The sequence below is a fragment of the Panicum virgatum genome, chromosome 2K, assembly GCF_016808335.1.
Source record: "Panicum virgatum strain AP13 chromosome 2K, P.virgatum_v5, whole genome shotgun sequence".
Taxonomy (NCBI): Eukaryota; Viridiplantae; Streptophyta; class Magnoliopsida; order Poales; family Poaceae; genus Panicum; species Panicum virgatum.
In genome coordinates, this window is record NC_053137.1 from 47,121,722 (window position 1) to 47,137,292 (window position 15,571).

The following is a 15,571-nucleotide window of genomic DNA, read 5'->3' on the forward strand; positions in this document are numbered from 1 at the left end:
TTCCTCGTCTCTAGCGGCGGAGCCGCAGCCAAATTATCTTCTTGCATTGCCAGTTTGGCACAATCTCGATGCCTTAGAAAAAAAAAGAAGTCTTCTGTTCTGTCACATAATAATTCCTCTTAGCTAGGACTGGGTTGTGGATACAGCCATGCAGGGATAAGATTATGATCCCCAGGTCTACTAGTACAAATCCTAGCTAGGAAATCATGGAACAATCTGCTAAATTCAACAGGGGCATTGGTGTTCCCTGCATTCGTCTAGTTTTAAGTCGTTGTTAATTCTCATGATAATATGCCAGCGCAAACTTAGAGACAGGGGGTTATGACTTATGAGTGATCACCTGCCGTGATCGTCAGATAGTAGAATATTCTTATCCGTCTTTGAAGAATGCATGCACGCATACTATATACTAGTGGAGCCCTACGGTGTAACGTGTAACTTTTCTCCATGGAACTTTCCCTACATATAACAAGATGCATGGCCAATGCCCCAATCTACACTTGACCGCACTCCTCTACTCGCTACACCTCTGCGTGCATCAATGGAGTTCCTGTCGCAGATGTGGTCGCTGCTGGGCCTCCTCACCATCCTGCAGAACGTCCTCCCCACGCAGCTCCTCTCCCTGCTCCACTCGCTGTGGCAGTCGCTCCAGGACTCGCTCACGCCCTACTCCTACTTCGACGTCCCCGAGTTCCTCGGCTCCGCCGCCGTCGAGCCCAACGCGCTCTACCGCCACGTCCAGCTCTACCTCCACCGCTCCCTCCTCCTCTCCTCCCCTCCGCCGCCCCGCCTCACGCTCTCGCTCCCGCGCTCCGCCGCCTCCGCCGCGCCCGCGCCGCCGCCGTCCGTGTCGCTCTCCCCAAACCACTCCGTCGCGGACACCTTCAACGGCCACCGCGCCGTGTGGACGCACCACGCCGACACGCTCCAGGACTCGCTCGAGGAGCGCCGGTCCTTCTCGCTGCGCCTCCCCAAGCGGCACGCCGCCGCGGTGCTCCCGGCGTACCTCGCCCACCTCGCCGCCGCGGCGGACCACCTGGAGCGCTCGTCGCGGGCGCGGCGGCTGCACACCAACGCGGCGTCCCCGCGCGGCGCCGCGGCGTGGGCGTCGGTGCCCTTCTGCCACCCGGCCACCTTCGACACGCTCGCGCTCGACCCGGCCCTCAAGGCGCGCCTCCTGGCCGACCTCACGGCGTTCGCAGAGGGGAGGGACTTCTACCGCCGGACGGGGAGGCCGTGGAAGCGCGGGTACCTCCTGCACGGCCCGCCGGGCTCTGGCAAGTCCTCGCTCATCGCCGCCATGGCCAACCACCTCCGGTACGACGTGTTCGACCTGGAGCTCACCCGCGTCGCCACCAACGCCGACCTACGCGCGCTCCTCATCCAGACCACCAACCGCTCCCTCATCGTCATCGAGGACATCGACTGCTCCCTACACCTCACCGGCGACCGCGGCCTGGCCTCCGAGAGGCTACACAAAAGGCGCAAGCTCCACGCCGCCGCCTACGACGACGACGACGATTCATCCGACTCGGACGGCGGCGGCGCCGACAACCACCGGGGGAAGGTGACGCTGTCCGGGCTCCTCAACTTCACCGACGGCCTGTGGTCGTGCTGCGGCGAGGAGCGCATCATCGTGTTCACGACGAACCACGTGGACGGCATCGACCCCGCCCTGCTTCGCCCGGGCAGGATGGACGTCCACGTGCGCCTCGACGCGTGCGGCGCGCACGCCATGCGCGAGCTGGTGCAGCGCTACGTCGGCGTCGGCGACCATGAGATGCTCGACGCGGCGGAGGACTCCATCAGGGACGGCGCGGAGATGACGCCGGCCGAGGTCGGGGAGGTGCTTCTGAGGAACAGGGACGAGCCGGAGACGGCGGTGACGGAGCTCGCGGCCGAGCTGAAGGCCAGGAGAAACGCGGCTGACGATCTCCAGTGGGAGGACTCGGCGGCGGAGCTCTCCGACGGGTCGCCGACGAAGAAAGGGAGGAAGGGGATGGGGTGGGAGGGCAAGGTCAGGATGCTGGGAAGGCTGAGGAGCCTCACCAAGTCGGAGTCCGGCCGGCGATGACCGTAGTTTGACTTGGCGTTTTAGGTCAGATCCTGGTCGGATTTAGATAGAAGATGGTGATCGGTTTGATGTATCTAGTAATAATCTCTGTATTTTGGTACTAAAAAAGTTTGTTAACTCATGTTACGTCTTTTCTGAATCCGAACACTACTCGGCCCGAGGCGCATCTGCCTCTACTTACGTGACGTGGACAGCGTACTCCGCTCGTGCCCCGGCTGCAAACACCACCTCGATCGCCATGGTTGCCAAGCGATCAGTTGCACCCGTCGTCCGGTGCACGACAGACGACGAGGTCGCCTCGCCGGGAACGATCGTGGACGCCGCACGGCTCGCTGCCATCTGCGCGAAGATCGAGGAGTACGCCGCGGGGGGGTCACCCATGAGCGCCCGCCGAGTCGCGGCCATCTGCGCCATGATCGACGACCGCGCCGCGGCGGCGAAAACCCGCAGGAACAAGAGGAGGAGGCTGTGCGTGGACAGCACCCGCAGCTACAGGCAGATCGGGGAGATTGGCAGCGGCAGCTCCGGCGGCGTCGTCGAGGTGCGCCACCGCAAGACCGGCCAGGCCGTCGCCATCAAGACGTTCCGGAGGCGGGACGGCAAGGGAGGCCCCGATATCGTCGGCGAGCTGCTGCGGGAGGCCTGCTTCCTGGCGGCGTGCGGCGGCCACCCCCACCTCGTCGGCCTCTACGCCGTCGCGCGCGACCCGCGCACCAAGAAGTACTCCCTCGTCATGGAGTACGGCGGGCCGAGCCTGCGTCGCGCCCTGAGGGAGCGCCTGGGCGCCCACGGCGCCCCGTTCCCGGAGGCCGAGGTGCGCCGGGTCATGAGGCAGCTCCTGTCCGGCGCCGCGGCGATGCACGCGCACCGCATCGTCCACCGCGACATCAAGCCGGGGAACGTCCTCGTCGGCGAGGACGGCGGCGGCGGCGCCGTGAAGATCTGCGACTACGGGCTGGCCATGTGCACCGCCGGGGCGGCCGGCCCGCCGCACGCGCGGGCGGGCACGGCCTGGTACATGGCGCCCGAGATGCTGATGCGCAGGACGGACTACGACGAGCGCGTCGACCTGTGGTCGCTCGGGTGCGTCATGGCGGAGCTGCTCTCCGGTGAGGTGCTCTTCAAGGTGGGCACCGGCACGCGCCAGCTCGACAGGATGTTCGACGTGCTCGGCACGCCGGGCTGGCAGACGCTGCAGACGTTCGCGCGGCTGCCACGGTGGCCCAGTAACCGCGGCCGGCTCCGCGAGCTGTTTCCCGGCGAGACGCTGTCGCGGGATGGGTTCGACGTCCTGATGGGGCTCCTCACGTTTAACCCCCAGGAGCGGCTCACGGCCGCCGCTGCGCTCCGACTCCCGTGGTTCACCGGCGCCGTCGATGCCCCTGCTTCAGGGGTAGGCGCCACGTTGTCGTCTTTGGTTCGGGTGCCGACTAGTGTTTTGGCATTCCTGAGGATGTCATTGGAATTAATCAGGTTGCCCAGACATTGCTCAGGCCTTAAGGCGTCGTGAAAGCACTGTTTAGAGAACCGGATCGCTCGTTAAACCAAGGAGCGAGCACCGGGATAGATGGAATTCAACCCCTAAATTTGAGCACAGGTTGGACAAACCGGTTCCATAAGAAAAAGAGGAACAAAGGCAGCCATTTGAGGCAGTTGTTGTTTCTTTAGCAGAGTATAGCTTATTGCTGTGAATGTCATGTAATAGAATCATACCCATACATATCCACTCAGGAATGTCACATGTATGATTGTAATATGTGTATATATCATGTATTTAGGCTAACTTCTTGATTTTCTCGGCCATTAAATGGTTTTCTTGGGCTGCACCCGAAAACCCAGTGATTTGCATTGTGATAGATGTGCATATGGCTAGTTTCTCAGCACCACTTGCTGTTAGTTCTGATATATAGACATCTATTATATACAATGTAATTTGACCCAGATTTGCCAGCAACAATCAAACATGTATGGAGATCACAAATTTCAATTACTTCCGTGTAACTGTCAGTTTTCTGATCAAGTACAAATACATGAATGGTGCAAAACCATAATCAGCAGTGCAGACTTTCCAAATACTGTAACAAACTGATGAGTCGTTGAACATGCACAGGAAGGATACCGTTCTTTCTTTCGATAAATATGGTTGGGCAAAGAACTACAAGCATCACCAGCAAAGCAAAATAAAGTAAAATAACAAAGCACGGACTTGACTGTAGAAAAAGGGATACCAGCATTCCAGCATATTATTCCAGTTTTCCATGATAATCTGAGTAAAGGAGAGTATGTGATTACTGCTCACCAACGAGTCCAGAATTCACAACAAAATTGCATGAACAAAGAGGACGTGTAACTTAATTATTAGGATGGGTGCTGTTAGTAGAAAATTTAGCACATAACAATAATAATAAAAGGTATGACAACTAGACTAGATAACATGATAAACTAAAGTACTGATTATCCTACTTTCATTGGATAGAGTTGCAAGATATATTCGGTTACATAATTGAATTCGTCAAACACCAAACTTAATGTTCCATACTTTCACACTGTACAGGCAAGAGAACAAGTTAACCTGTGATACTACTGTCTAGGCTCTAGTCAACTAATTTCAGAGCTATAACCAAAGGTTTACTTGTGTTTATATTATCTGATTACTATGAAGCAAAATCAGTGGATAACAACAAGTTGCAGATCCTTTAGGCTTCTTGTTACCATATGATTTTCATGCTGTAGCAGTTGTTCAATACCAAACATTGCCAGAGGCAGCCATGTATGTGCAATATCATATTGCTATAATTTTGCATGCCAAAAACAACAAACTTTCTTAGTTCTTACTCCCCGTGATACTCTTTGTACCATCTACACAATATTTTCATCATTGCATCATTTGCCCATCAGTTTCAGGCTTCAGTGGATCAGCCACTTCCCGAGGCCACTGTAAATGATTATATGTCGAGCAGACCTCACAAATCTATCACTCGAAATTGTGATTTTACTGATGTTATTGCTAAGAGTATACTTCCTTGCCGCAATCGAATTTATGAAGAATAACAGACAAGCTCCTCAAGCTACCAACAGCATATATTTGGCACTACTGGAATGATGTAATTACCAGTTTGCAGTTATTATTTGTGATAATATGGCCAAATGCTGTAACTGAAACTCTGAAGAAACAATTAGATCTTTGCATTTAAGGTAGATTTTTTTTTGACCTAAGAAAACTAGAAACTAAGCCCAGACAAGCTAAATCAACTTCCCCAGAGCTTAGCTTGAAAGCCATTTTTCGACCTCGATGCTTTAGGGATGATTTCAATTTCATTATACAAGGTAACAGCTTATAAATGTAGAGCTGACCATATACTATCTAATCAACTCTGCATTTCCTAGTAGCATACCTGAGCATAGACTATCTAAACCAACTTTATTAATCCTGGCAGCACACCTAACTGTACTAGTTTCTCTATTGGTTTCAACTTTTGTCTGTACATATGTATTCTACATCTTTACCTGTTGTATTAATTTGAATGTTCTCATCAGTTTTTTTTTTCCAAACCTCAAATCTCAATGCCTCAATCTCAAAAGATATTTTATTTCATGACCCACGTCACTCGAGAATATGGACAGAATGCACAGCAAGCTCGCAACAATAAGAACAGATGATCGGCATAAGAAGAATTCTGGCCGTAAACGTAATGATTTTTACCACATTAGGAAATTAGCATATATCCTTGAGTCAGCAACTCGAAAATGGAGTGCATCCAGAGATTAGAATATGTGAATGCTGCCAAAGTTGATGCAGTATTTCAATGTGAAGGAAACAAAATCCACTGTCCACATAATCATATCCTGGTCATACAGTGGACCATTTAATTCCTTGGGATTGATGGTACAGAATTTCCAATTGATGTAGCTAGCGTTAAAGGTTAAACTACAGGATGAACCATAGCATAACCACTGCGAATGCTACATAAGTAGAAACGACTCTTAGTACGCTAGCAGTAGTTGGAGTACCGTACCATCAGGACTGAGGAGGTGGGGCGATTTCAGGGGAAGGGCGGCAACCGCAGCACGGCCTGCTCGGTCTCCACCGGGTCCGACCGCGAAATCTGCAACGCTCCGAGGACACCCAAGACCAAACCCTAGATCAGTAACTTTGCAAGAGCGAGAGATGTGTTGACGAGCTTTTTATCAGTCAGGTTGGGGGCGAACCGGGTCGCGGAGGACGGGCTTGGTGTCGTCCGCGGCGGGCCGGAACGGCGGCTTCCTGCTCTTGGTCGGCGCCCCGGAGGAGGAGCTCCTACCGGCGCTGTCCGTGGCGGCGGCGGCGGCGGCGGAGCCGGAGCCGCGGGAGAAGCCCACCGGCACCGTCGAGGGCGTCGCGAAGGCGCAAGGCCTCTCACTTCCGGCGGACATGACGCGACGGGGAAGTGGATTACTGGCGTTGTTTGGTCAGGGATGAAAAAGTTTTCATAAATTTTTTTTACCCTTTGACCACTAATTAAAAATATTAAATGAAGTCTAATTACAAAACAAACTATATAATTATTGTACTGTAGCATATATTGTAGCTAATAAGGTTTTTGACCGCATGATTGGAGGATGATTAGATATGGTTATTGTAGCATCACTATAGTCAATCATAGTGGAACTTGGCTTATTAGATTCGTCTTGAAAAATTACACACATCTGTAAAAAGATTTTACAAATAAATTTCGTTTAGTACTCTATGCATACATTCGTCATTTTTGAAAAAAAATTCAGAGTCTTAACCAAACATGGCCAGTGATGGATTCAGCGGGCCGGCCGCTCGCTTCTGTTCAAACTTTCAGTTTGAGGAGATTTCTGTGGCCTGCCGCCTGCCTTTCCTGGAATTGGCCGTCTTCAGCAGTCAGCTGTTTCAGCATTAGACAGCAAAGCAAGGCCGTATAGCAATTCAGCAAAGATGGCAGTCTTGAATGGGCACTGCAAATGGTTTTGCTTCTTGCTTGCTTAAGAACACACAATCAGCAACCTTCGACTACATCCTCTTCCGAAAACACCATGGAAAACAATCAGCAAAGGGGCAGTAGTGCATTCCTCTAGGCTTCACTGAGCAACTATTTTACTACTCCCTCCGTTACAAATTATAAGACATCAAATTGATGTACTATAAAAATATAACTAATAAAAAATCTACTAGTACTTAGTTTATATAATAAATGTAATTATTCTATTATATAAATTTAGTCAAACATAAAAAACTTTAACTCTCCAAGATTGTTGAAATATTTTATAATTTGGAACGGAAGGAGTAGATCGAACATCGTTTTGCTCTGCAACCATAAGCCTGACACGCTGCAACATCAGTTTTTATTTCAGAGACGACGACTCAGGTTCACATATCATTCATGATTCCAGTGCTTTGGTTCCATAACTTACCACCAAACTTGATCATGACAATAAAAAGTATTACATATTCACAATGGAGACGCCTCTACATAAGCAGCTTTATTGAGTTTCTTTTATCCGAATCCAATATCTCAGTTATTCAGAATTCATCAGAGTAGTTTTGTCTTTCTAACTCAACGATTCCACTTCATTGGTGTGTGAGTTACAATCAGATTTCAACAGAACTCATCACGAATATCAAAATGCAACATAAACACAAACAGAACACTGCCGAAACCCCCACAACTCTCAAGATTTATCAGACTTGGGAAGAGGCTGCGCAGCACCTGGCAGTGGTGGTGACATCATCACAAAATGCTTATACATCCTCCACCAGTGTTCGGATGCTTCATCGACTGTCCGGAAGGTCCAGATGTGTGGCTTGGCCTTCTCCCGCGCGATGAGGATCTCCTCCACCTCTGCCACCCGCTTTGTCTTGAGAGTGAGGCAGTCCACGAGATCGCCCCACTTGCCGAAGCAGTTGTCAAACTCCCCATACCGGTAGTAGCTCTGCATCTGGTGGAATGGCGAGTAGCAGAACCACAGAGCATCGAAGCACTTTATGCAGTCTGGACGTGGCGGTGGTGGGCCACTGGTCGTCTCTGGCTTCTCTTTCACATCCATAATTTTGCTGCATAAGGAATCCAACAACGGTAAGATTCCTACACATTTGGTCACTGTTGGTGAATATGCATAGGATCACAAATTGCTCAAAACTTTTGCTGGGCATAAAGAATGCACAGGCCTGATGGCAATTTACAGAGCTGAAAATGCTACAGGAAGAAGCACAACAGAGACTAATTCATTGTCTTTCAAGTGCTAATCCATCTAATGAGCCAACTGCAAAGTCAAGTGACTATAGTCGAAAGGAAAGAAAAATGTGATCTATTTGTTGTCATATCAAACTATACTGGGGCATCAGAAATAGGAAATTATTTAATTTGAGCCTGTAAACATAAAGTAATTCAACACTGAATTCATTTGGCAAACAAACAGGTAAAGCAATATACCATTATAAATAAGCTAAGTGATTTTTCGCTTTGCAAACAAAAAAAGGTGAAGCAATCACATTCTGAACAAAGAGGTGTTTGCTATCTGAAGGTATCACCAAATTAAGCTATGGACATTGGCACTTAATTCAGAAACAATTCAAACATTTACACCTAATGAATTTATCAAAGGGAAAGGGAATGACTAACACTCAATGTAGCCTCAATTGCTCGGCAACTGAGAGCTTTGTTAACAGGGATCGTGCACCACTGCCAAATTCTCCCCACTGGCTTCTTCATACCAGAGTCATAACAATAGCAATACAATAATTTAGCATTATAGAATTAGCTGTACACAGAAATGCCAGTTTTGTCTAGTTGTAGTTCAATAATTTGAAGATTCACTCATTCAGAATCAGATGTTCTTTTCGTAAAGAATTCTGTACCAGACATTATTTCACTCTTCAAGAAACCGAAAATTACAATAGAGCATCCTCATTCCTCACACCCCGGACATCAAGTTCCACTAGGTGAGTGCTCGTGCGTTGCAACGGGACATAAATTACATATCTATGGGCGACATATTCAGGTGATGCTATCAAGAATCAACTGAACCAAAATCACTTCATTCAAATTTACGGTGATCCCTTTGTTACAGGGTAATACAACAGCTATGCTTGTACTCATGTAAATAGAAATTTGTAAATTACACATGTCCCCTCGAAAGTATTTTTATCATTTGACATTGAACAAATCAATTTGTTCATAATAACAAGATGAACAAATAATTTATTGTTATCTCTGCCTCCAAGATACATGTACCAGCTCAAAAGCTTCCACCCCATGCACATCTTTTCAAGGTCCTTGCTTTCTAATCAACTGCAAGTCCATCTATATACTTCTTCCCGTTTATATCATAAACATAGGCATCTAATATAAACTACATGTTGTAAAGCAAAACCTAACTACGACTGCCCTGCGACAGGAAATCAAGATGCTTCCATTTTTACAAAATCCTGTGCAGAATTGTAGCAGAAAGTGAAGGAGAATTAGCACGGTGGCATAGTGCATAACCTCAGATTTGTCTATGACGGGCAGATGAAAATCAATGCTCACACATACTGCAGTGATGGAGCTGGCATGACATGCCTCTTAAACTTGACAAGCAAAAAATATTTTAGAATCTAGGTCATAGTTCCGCATTTGGAAATTTCACAAACCCTTGCTCTTCTGTTGCCTCAAATGAAGGATCAGAGACAGGGGCGGGCCCAGGATTTGGGACATTGGTATTCAAAATTTCAAGTAGTGCAAAAAAAAATTATTTAATGGCCCGACATATATATTACTAGTGCATAGTTGAGTACCGAGAACACAAATTGTTCATAATTTGAAACTGTGCAACATATAGACAATAGACGTACTAAATGATCAACATATCAAAGTGGAATAGAGGATAAAATTCTAAAACAACAAATGACATTGACAAGGATGCTTACAAATTAAGATAACTTTACATTCTTTTGTGGCTTGAAAATATTTGATGATGTCCTCATCCTTACAAATTGTGTTCAAGTTTTAGAAAAACTTCGTTACTACATGTCACATTGCTGCTAAGTGAGTGCTAACATGAATAAATTTCAATCATGTGCTCTACTGCTACTGCTCACCTTGGTTGATTGGTTCACACTTCACAGTTCACTGCTTCAGGCTGTGGCTTTGCCTCGGTCGACTGGCGTGGCGTGCACGGTGGCGGTGTGCCCTTGCCCCCAGGCCTGCCTGCCCCCTGGGCCCTGGGCCGCTGCCTGCTGGACGGTCCAGCGCCGGCAGGCGCCAGCAGCGCGCTACGCGGGGCGCAGTCGCCGGCCGGCCTGCAGGCCTGTGCCCTGTGCACGCAGCAGGGAGCGCGGAGGTGGCCCCTGCCCCTGCCGCTGCGGCGCTCGGGCACTGCGCCGCTGCCCCAGGCCCTGCGGATCTGCACGCGCGAGCACCAGATCGACGAGCGGGGGCGGCCGGCGGCGAGGCACCAACAGGCGGCGGCGGCGGCACAGGTCGGAGCGTCGGGGTTGGGCAGGGTGCGGTGGGAGTGGGGGGAGTGGGAGGCTGGGCCGCTTGGGGAGTGGGGGATTACAGATTTTGGGCCATGCGAGGGTACGTTGACCGCCGGTGGGGGAAGGAAATTGGGCTGCTGAGTTGCAGGGAGGATGTGGCGTTTTTTTATTTTTATATTTTTCAAAATCATTTTTTAGAGAAATATATTTTCGGTTTCATAATTTACAGATTTATACCCTACCGCCCGGCTGCAGGGCGGCTGGCCCCATGCCGTCCTCCTGCCGGGCGGTAGGGACTTTAATATAAATAAAATTTATTTTTAATCGTATTTTGGCCCCTGGGGGAGGCTGCCGCCCGGCAGCCGGGCGGCAGGTACCCGCCGCCGGTCAGGGGGCGGCAGGCTTCCCCCTATATAAAAGGCTGAGCTTCCCCCTCCCCTTTCATTTGCTTCCCACGACATCCAGAGAGGGGGAGGGAAAGAGGAGGGGTGAGGGAGGGAGTTGCAGCGGCGAAGCCCTGCCGGATTTTGGATCCGAACCGCAGGTAATAAATATTTCTCAACTTTCTCATTCATTTTTTGTATGTTTAATTCTATAATTAGTGTATGCAGCAGCATTATCCAGTTACGTGAGGATACTTACTGACTTCCTACTTTGATAACAACAATTAATTCTCAGTCCATACAGGTGATGGACACCCACCTTATCAACCTCACGGAGGGACCCAGTTTAGTACCATGGCACCAGCTGCAGGGATGTCATTTCAACCAACACAGGCACCACCACGACCTTTCGGTAAACATATAGTCCATATCTTAATTTCAATTAATTTTGGTATGAAGTCTAATTTCTTTTGCATTTACATATAGGATCACAACAGTTATATGATGCGGGACCTTCTTCGTATTACCCTATGGTGACAGCAGAAGGAACGCAAGGTAAATACCTAATCCGTAGCCCGAATTTATCATGTTCTTCTTATTTCTATGAATATTTTAAATAATTTGAACGGTTTACAGGATCGCACCACCAGCTTCTTGATATGGGTCCTTCTTCGTATCCACCACCAACAGGTACGTATGATGAATATGTACCCAAATATATAACTTATAAGACGATGATTAAGATATCTTAATTGCTACTGCATAGGGGCCACACAGGATACCTTTGAGGCGAGCTTCGAAGACTGGAGTCGGTTATTTTCTACACCTAACCAGCAGGCCGATCCTACCTTCCAGACACCTGTGGCCACCGGACGTCCAGGTAGAGACGTAGGTCCTCCAGATCGACACACCTACCCTACAGACCACGTCCACGCACAGCGTAAAAGAGATCGACATGGCTGGGGTGGTTAGGAGGTGCTTCTAGTTGTTTCTGTATTTTTGTTATGGACATGTCGTTATGTTATACTTATATCGTTCTCATGCATCACCTATTTCGTTCTCAGTTGCGTATATGTATGAATTGCTAAGTTATAGTTTTCATATTCATCTACTTTACTAACGGTTTTTATTTCTATCCAAAATATTTAAAACCAAATCTAATGCCGCACTGCCGGTCAAGGTTTAACCTGCGGGAGGTACCTGCCGCCCGGCTGCCGGGCGGCAGCCTCCCCCCAGGGGCCAAAATGCGATTAAAAATAAATTTTATTTATATTAAGGTCCCTACCACCCGGCAGGAGGGCGGCAGGGGGCCGGCCGCCCCGCAGCCGGGCGGTAGGGGTATAAATCTGTAAATTATGAAACCGAAAATATATTTTTGTAAAAAACGATTTTGAAAAATATAAAAATAAAAAAACGCGGAGGATGTGAACAAGTGGCCGGAGTTGCAGACCTGTTGTTTGGTGTTACGCTTTCTAAGGCTGTTCGCACCGGCGCCCTCAAAAGCATCCTAGAGGACGCCTAGACAGCAAAACGAGCTGCAGCGGGCTCCCCTAAAGCATCCTGTGGCGTGCAGGAGGAGGGAGGATCCCCCATGGCTGGGGAAGTCCCCTACGTCCGCGTCGGCCCCACCGGCCCTCCGCCCGCGCCGCACCCCAACCGTTCCGCTCCGCCCCTCCGCTCTGCTCCGCTCGGCTCCGCCATGGCCGCCGCTCTGCACGCCCCGCCATGCGCGCCGCCACGGCCACGCCCCGCCACACGCCACGCCCCGCCGCGGCCACGCCCTGCCCCGGCGCACGCCCTCGCCGGCGGCCGCTGCTCCGCCCTCGCCGCGGCGCGTGGGCCCGCGGCCACGAGCAGGGGAGGGGGCGGCGACGAGGCCCGGCCGAGGAGGGGGCCACGCGGTCGAGCGGGGGCGAGGATGAAGGGCTCGTCCCCTGCCTCCGCCGTTGGGCTTGTCCCGCGCCGGCCGCCGCAAGCAGAGGAGGGCGAGCCCGCCTCCTACAGCGCCCCGCCTCGCGCCTCCGCCCCCACGCCGCCATGGCCTCTGCCGGATCCGAGCCGAGCCGTGTCGCCGGCACTCTACCCCGCCGGGAGCAGGAGGGAGGAGGATGGGGAGCAGGGAAGGAGAGGAGAGGGAGGGCGGAGAGGGAGAGAGGAGGCGGAGGGGAGGGAGGAGCGACATCGGCGAGGCATGCCCGCCATCGCCGGCGGGATGGCCCGCCGCGCTCGCCTCCGCATCCGGTCCGCCACCGCGGCCCGCTGCGCCTCTGCCCCGGCGACATGGTCCGACAGGAGCAAGGCAGGGGCGGCGCGGCCCCGCGGCGAGTGCGCCAGCCGGGGAGCTCGCGCCGGCAGGGACGAGGGAGGAGGGAGAAGGCCGTCGGAGCAGGAAGGGGAGAGAAAAGGAAGGGGGCGGGGCGGGGCGGAGTAGGAAGGGAGCGCAGCGGCGGAGGGAGCGAGGCCGGGAGAGAGAGAGAGAGAACGGGGGAGGCCGCCGGGGTTAAGAAAAGAAAAAGAAATTCTAACGCGTGGGTCCCACAGGTAGTAGTTGGTATAGGGAAGAGATTTAGAGGATGAATGGGTGCAGAGAAATATAGTATAGAGGAAAGAATCTCGATGACCAGAATAGCATATTCTCTTTTGAGGATGAATATAAGGAAACATGAGTGTGAACAGCCTAATCAAGCTAGACGTGCAATATCTGAAACAGATAGAAATGCTTGGCACTGGAAGTGCTTGGGAAAGCTGATAAGAAGATGCACAGGAAAGATTCCAGGGTATTGTACAGTCTCAGCCTTGAAAATGCCGAACAGAAGAATTTATAACCTGTTTCTTTTTATGCAAAGAAGCTGGTGTGGAACAGAGCTGAGGAGTTGCATTGGCTTCTTTTAGCTCGAATACTGAGTGCTCAGAAGCAGTTCGCCAATGCTGAAACAATTGTTGATGCCGCTCTAGATAAGACAGGCAAATGGATTCAAGGAGATCTCTTGCAAACCAAAGCCAGAATTCAGGCTGCACATGGGCAATTCGGAGATGCAGTTGAGACATACACCCAACTTATTGTTATCGTTCAACTTAGAACGAAAAGTTTAGCTGCTGGGATGTATTCGGCAAAGGTATTTTGAAACTTCTGTTTTTGAACATAGCAGCTGTAATTGCACATTATTGCTAATAGCCTAACCAGCCATATACACTCAGATTATAGCAATAGGTGATTTTTTTATATCATTGAATTCGATATTTCTTTTATAGTGATAAAATAGCGGATCTATGTTTTTAAGCGGTAAGGCAAGGTAAGGCGAGCCACCACTTCCTAATCTCCTAGGCGACGCCTAGGCGGGCTAAGGCGACGCCACCACTGCCTTGTCGCCTAGGCGACGCCTTGAAAACACTGTAGTGATTACATGGTCCCTGGAACGATCTTTAGGAGATCATAGCAATACCACTGTTGCAAAAGGTTTTGTTTAACAATTCAATCTATATAGTTCCAATATATTTCTATGTAGCAACAAGAAAGATGATGCGCTTCAACCTTTGTGTAGGAACTGTGCTTACTGTGATATACAGGTAGACCGGTACAGAGTGTTAGTGTATCTTGAGCGAAATGCTTTCGCATACAAGATATCAGACTACACTGTTCATTTATTGAGAAATTTAAAAGATAAAATATATTCTGGGGTTCTTCAGAATTCAATTCACTCTATCAACTGTAACCTTTCTTGCATATAAATAATGGATTATACATTATTGATGGTTTGTCTATTTCCTGACGTCTTCTGTAAAAATAAACTGACCGTACTTAACCTTGTTACTTGACATGATGTGCCAAATAGTTCAGAGCCCACAATGCACAGTCCATCACAAACAGAAATCTATGCATACTATTGTGACAATACTGTATAGATTAATGTTGGCAGATATTTGTCTCTGTTGAGCACAAATCAGATGGCAGATATTTGTCTCTGTTCAGCACTAATCAGATGGTATGCCAGCAACTGAAATTAAATTATGGCACTATATTCTGTTCTGGTTTAGCCCAAGTCTGAAGGACAATTGGTGGTATGCGTTGCTTCAGATTCCAACGCCAAAGCCTCAGATCCCAATTCCAACGCCAGACGACACCCCAATCCTGCAGGAGTAAGAAGCGGTTACCTCTAGGCGTCGGAGGCGTTGATGGAGTGTCGCTACTGCGGCGGCGTGGGGGACTCGTCGGGTGTTTCGTGGTCGGCCCGGCTTGACGGCGCGCGTCGAGCCGAAGGATCAACGGCGGGGCGACGCAGCGGGGCGGCGGGAGTAGCGGCGCACGCGTCGCGGACGGCGGCCCCGCGGCTGGGCGGCGTGAGTCGCGGCGGCGTCGGGGGTTCAGTGGCGTCGGGCCGTGGCCCGTGGGGTTAGCGTTTTTGGCTGTGCAAGATAGACAAGTAGAGGAGCGGCCCAGCGAGACTCGTTCGGCGTTCGCGGAAGACGAGCAATCGAAACCTGCTCGTGGGCCTATCCTTCTCCTCGTGGGAAATGCTGGGCTCGTCACGGCGCCCCCCACCCCCACACACACACACAAAAAAGAAGATCATTTCGATGGATCGACAGCATGAACCGACATATGGACCCACCGCTTCTCTTTTTTTACGCCGCACGCCACCTCCAGTGGGC

General features: G+C 50.4%; 2 protein-coding genes across 3 annotated transcripts; one reads left to right on the forward strand and one right to left on the reverse strand.

Moving 5' to 3' along the window:
* The first annotated feature begins 459 nt into the window (after positions 1–459).
* Positions 460–3,584, forward strand: LOC120695373. Its single transcript, XM_039978642.1, has 2 exons — positions 460–2,071; positions 2,184–3,584. Exons 1-2 carry the CDS (start codon positions 485–487, stop codon positions 3,582–3,584), a joined length of 2,988 nt encoding a protein of 995 aa, XP_039834576.1. The 5' UTR covers positions 460–484.
* A 3,952-nt stretch (positions 3,585–7,536) lies between these two features.
* Positions 7,537–15,206, reverse strand: LOC120680562 (uncharacterized protein C227.17c-like). Of its 2 annotated transcripts, none has more exons than XM_039962071.1 (2): positions 15,074–15,206; positions 7,537–8,178 (listed from the first exon to the last, which is right to left on the reverse strand). In XM_039962071.1, exon 2 carries the CDS (start codon positions 8,123–8,125, stop codon positions 7,751–7,753), a length of 375 nt encoding a protein of 124 aa, XP_039818005.1. In that variant the 5' UTR covers positions 8,126–8,178; positions 15,074–15,206; the 3' UTR covers positions 7,537–7,750. The 2 variants fall into 2 exon arrangements, with proteins under 2 accessions (XP_039818005.1, XP_039817997.1); XM_039962063.1 differs by having other exon boundaries at positions 7,537–8,163; positions 15,074–15,205.
* Between the last annotated feature and the right edge of the window lie 365 nt (positions 15,207–15,571).

Excerpts from the sequence above, each read along its gene's own strand:
- LOC120695373 (XM_039978642.1), top strand. The coding sequence starts at position 485 with ATGCCCCAATCTACACTTGACCGCACTCCTCTACTCGCTACACCTCTG. Across the intron at positions 2,072-2,183 it reads AGTCGGAGTCCGGCCGGCGA|TTTGTTAACTCATGTTACGT; the intron begins TGACCGTAGTTT and ends GTACTAAAAAAG.
- LOC120680562 (XM_039962071.1), bottom strand. The coding sequence starts at position 8,125 with ATGGATGTGAAAGAGAAGCCAGAGACGACCAGTGGCCCACCACCGCCA.